This window comes from Morone saxatilis, unplaced genomic scaffold (assembly GCF_004916995.1).
Source record: "Morone saxatilis isolate NCDOM2014 unplaced genomic scaffold, NCSU_SB_2.0 Contig20, whole genome shotgun sequence".
NCBI classification, from domain to species: Eukaryota; Metazoa; Chordata; class Actinopteri; family Moronidae; genus Morone; species Morone saxatilis.
In genome coordinates this window covers 369,331-373,212 of record NW_023339763.1, presented here as the reverse complement: position 1 = coordinate 373,212, position 3,882 = coordinate 369,331, and the positions used below count along the sequence as shown (strand labels likewise).

Genomic DNA, 3,882 nt, shown 5'->3' with positions numbered 1-3,882 from the left:
TGTTTGTTTGTTTGTTTGTTGTCTCTGCAGCATCGTGGTGTTGGCCGGCGACACGCTGCCCATCGACGTCTACTGTCACCTGCCGGTAATGTGCGAGGACCGGAACCTGCCGTACGCCTACATCCCGTCTAAAGTGGTGAGTGTGCGGCGGCGGTCCGGGCGCCGGGTCAGAGCGCTCTGCGGTTCTTTAGAGAGAGGAGTTAACTTTAAAGCGTTTCCCGCTCTGCTTTCAGGATCTGGGCTCGTCTGCCGGCTCCAAGAGGCCGACCTGCGTGATCCTCATCAAACCCCACCAGGACTACCAGGAGGCCTACGACGAGTGCGCCGAGGAGGTCTCGGGTCTGCCCAAACCGCTGTGAGAGCGCCGCCGGCCGATCGGCGAGCAGCTCTCAGGATAATGAACACTTTAAAGGCTAGCAGTTTCCACCCGCTCCCAGTCTTTGTGCTAAGCTAGGCTAACTCTGTCCTGGACGTCAGTGTTTTTGTTCCCAGCAGAGTTTAAATAAAGATTGGGTCATATTTCAGTTAACGGGGAGGTCTTTCTGTTGTGCAGGAGACTGATCAGATCGATCGGACTGATTGATCGGACTGATCGGAGGACAGTTGGAGGTTCTCAGTTTAATATTTCCTCTTTGATCAGTTTTCATTAACAGTTTTGTGATTTTTGGTTTTTCTTCAGTTGAATATTCGTTTGTGTTTTTTAATTAAAGTAAAAGTGAACAAACTCCTCGGCGTCGTTTTCTCTCTTCAACATCACGCTGACTTTAAAGGATCCTACGACAGATTCACAGTGAGAGAAACTATTAAATGAAATCAGGACAATAAGATTATTTATAATCAGCAGGTTTTCACAATAAACTAATCATGTTTTTGCAGTGCATGATGGGTAATAATTTGAATATTACAGGCCGATGTGAATTATTATACAATACTTTTATTTTACAGTGATATTAGGACAGTTCATATATGACTGCAGCTGTTAATGTGGGTATAAAGTACAATAATGGATTTTGCAGTTTTACTTTAATTGCAGTTTTAGTAAGAATCAAAACTTAATGACATCATTTGTTGCAGCTTAGATTTCCAACTCGTCCTGAAAAACCTGGAAATAATCTGTTGTCCTGGAACATTTTAGTGTTTAGTGTGAAAGGACAGTTGGTGGAGTCTGATGCTTTTGAGGTTTTCAGGTATTTTTTTATAATATTAATAAACTCGCAGGAGAAATTATTAATATCAATTATTATTATCTTCTATAAAATTCACTAATAACTGAAGGCAGCTTGTTCCAGTGAGAATAAACTCTCTGTATTTTAGTGGATCAGATCAACAAACCTGTAAAATAAAGTTTGATGATAAAAATAAATGTTTTAAATGTTATTCTTATTTAGATTTTAGTCTTTATATATTTTATCTCTTCCGTCCCTCAGTGAGTGTCTGTAGTCCTACCTGATGCCTCTGGGATTAAATAAATCTGTTATAGTGAAAATGATTCTTATTATTAGTATTAAAGGAACATTTTATCTTATTCTGCTGCAGTTCGATGTTTCAGCCACACGGTGGCAGTGTTGTTTCATCTTCTGCAGCTGAACCTCCATCAGTGACCACAGGGTGGCAGCACTGTGCAGCACAGAGAGATCAATACTGAGCTTTAATGAACACACTAATGAATCCTGTTTTATGTTCATTAAAGGACAGAAATCTTTTTTATTTATTCATACTTAAAAACAGTCAAATGTTTTATTTCATATCATCTTATTATTTTATATAGTTTATTTTATATAGTTGATAGAGAATTCAGCCGCCGTGTGAGCTGAACTTTGACCTGAAGTGTGAACGTAACCGCAACCGTCCGAGATGTTTCTCCGAGAGCAGAAATTCAGTATTTGCTGACTTTACGAGACAAATGATTCAGAATTTGTCGGAGACGTTTCACAGAGTCGATAAAGTTCTTAAAACTCAACAACGTTTTCTAAAGGGAGTCTGATACTGACCTCTGACCTCAGTGTCATTGGTATGTGTGCACATATATCACCTCATTTATTAAACATACTAAACATTATAATCTTATATGAATACCATCATTCATACATTATTAGTATAAACATAAAAACCTTCACTGTAAAATAAATACATCATAATATTCCAGCAGAAATAAAATAACATAAAGATATTTACAGTGTAAAACCTGTCAAACACCACCCCCCATCCCACCCCACCCAACACAACCCACCCACCCCTCGAAATGATATATAAATCCAGTGAACTCTGCATAATACGAATAATGCAGGCTTACATTTTACAGCAGAGTGCTGTATTATTGGATTATTATTATTTGAATGTGAATGTTAAAAAGTTAATAGAATGTAAAAAATAAAAGTCATTATCTGTGAAACTACAGTAATTATTGCTGTTTACACTGTGCCCAGTGGATTTTGGCGCTAAGGATTGCCCCGATGTGACCAACAACAACCTCGCTTCCTTCTCCCCTCTGTTGAGAGTTGCACATGCTCAGTACCGATCGGGTCAGTTGGGTGGCGTCAGAGGATGTGAGTGACTCCAAACTGTGAGTTGTTTGAGAGATTTTGGCCGTCAGGGTCAACTCAAGGAATAGCGAGAAGAGTTTCAAGACGATTAAAAAATCCTTAAAGTGTTTCCAGGAGTCTGAGGGAGGTTTCAGGGGCTCCTAGGGAGGTTTCAGGGGCTCCTAGGGAGGTTCGATGAGTCTTAAAGGAGTCTGAAAGTGTCTGAATGTGTCTCATAGTGTCTCATAGTGTCTGGAGATACTTAAGAGAGTCCTTAAAGGGGTTTCAGGAGCTTTGTGTGGTCGGTAAACTCAAAGTGTTTCTGCCCCAAAGAGACCAGAAAGATCCCCCTCTGGTTGCCCTTTGACACCTGAACCTAACTGTGGGTGTTCAGGAGGTCTTCAAGCAGCATTCAGGGGTCATTCTTGGAGTACGGGTGTGTGTGGGGGGGGCATTGATATCTGGTTACTAAATCTGAATAAAAGTCTGCAACATGACACATAAAATGTGTTTATGAACTGTCAGAGCAGGTGGAGTGAAGGAAGCTTTCAGCCCGAGGACATAAAAAGAGGAAGAAAGAGGAGTTTTTTCTAACAGGTTTCTACCGATCGTAGATTCTTCCTCCTCCGTTGGTCCTGTTCAGACTCGTCATCATAATCTGTGATGTTCATAAACTCCTGTCAACACTGAGCACGAGGCAACAGAAACTTTCCACTGCTGACACAGACAGACGGGTAGGGAGAGGGTAAAGGAACCAGGAGAGAAAGTCCAGAGGGGATTCTGGATCATTCTGAGGTGTTATGTTGGTGCTCTGGTACTAACTGTTCACTGTTCATATAATTCATGTATTTCAGGGTCCTTGAAGGATTTTAGCAGCTCTTCAGAAGGTGTTACAGTTACATGAGGGGGTCTGAGGGGTTTCCACTAGTTTTGGGAGTTTGGTTCCACAAATCTTTATGTATTTCCAGGAAGGTTTTCAGGGGCCACTTTGAGGTTTTGGTTCCAGTTGTTACTTAATCAGACTTTCAAATGTCCTTGCAAAGATAAAAGAGGTCATTAAAGACGTCCCAAGGGTCCTGGATGACATTCTAGACAACATTAAAGTGGTTTCAGTTGTGGTTCTAGGGGCTCTTGAAGGCATATAAAGGTTTTCATTTAAGGGGTTCAAGTAGTTCTTACACAGAGGAGGTTTGAGGGGGTTTAATAGAGACTTCAGGGGTCGTTCTAGATTCCTCCACGAGGTTCTGAGAGAGACCTTTTATATGTTTTCGCACAGGAAAAAACTGTAAAGGTCACAGAGTTGTGTCTTTAGAGAGGATCTTTACGGGACTTTAACAGGATGAGGAGGTTCTTTTAGGTT

The 3,882-nt window shown here is 41.0% G+C and overlaps 1 protein-coding gene across 1 annotated transcript in view; it reads left to right on the top strand.

Moving 5' to 3' along the window:
* Window positions 1-724, top strand: part of nhp2 (NHP2 ribonucleoprotein homolog (yeast)) — a 1,626-nt gene extending 902 nt beyond the window's left edge. The window contains exons 3-4 of the mRNA XM_035666427.1: window positions 31-136; window positions 234-724. Of these exons, the coding sequence (XP_035522320.1) occupies window positions 31-136; window positions 234-359 (232 nt within the window). The 3' untranslated portion in view covers window positions 360-724. The remainder of the gene's footprint in view (window positions 1-30; window positions 137-233) is intronic.
* The last annotated feature ends 3,158 nt before the right edge of the window (window positions 725-3,882 follow it).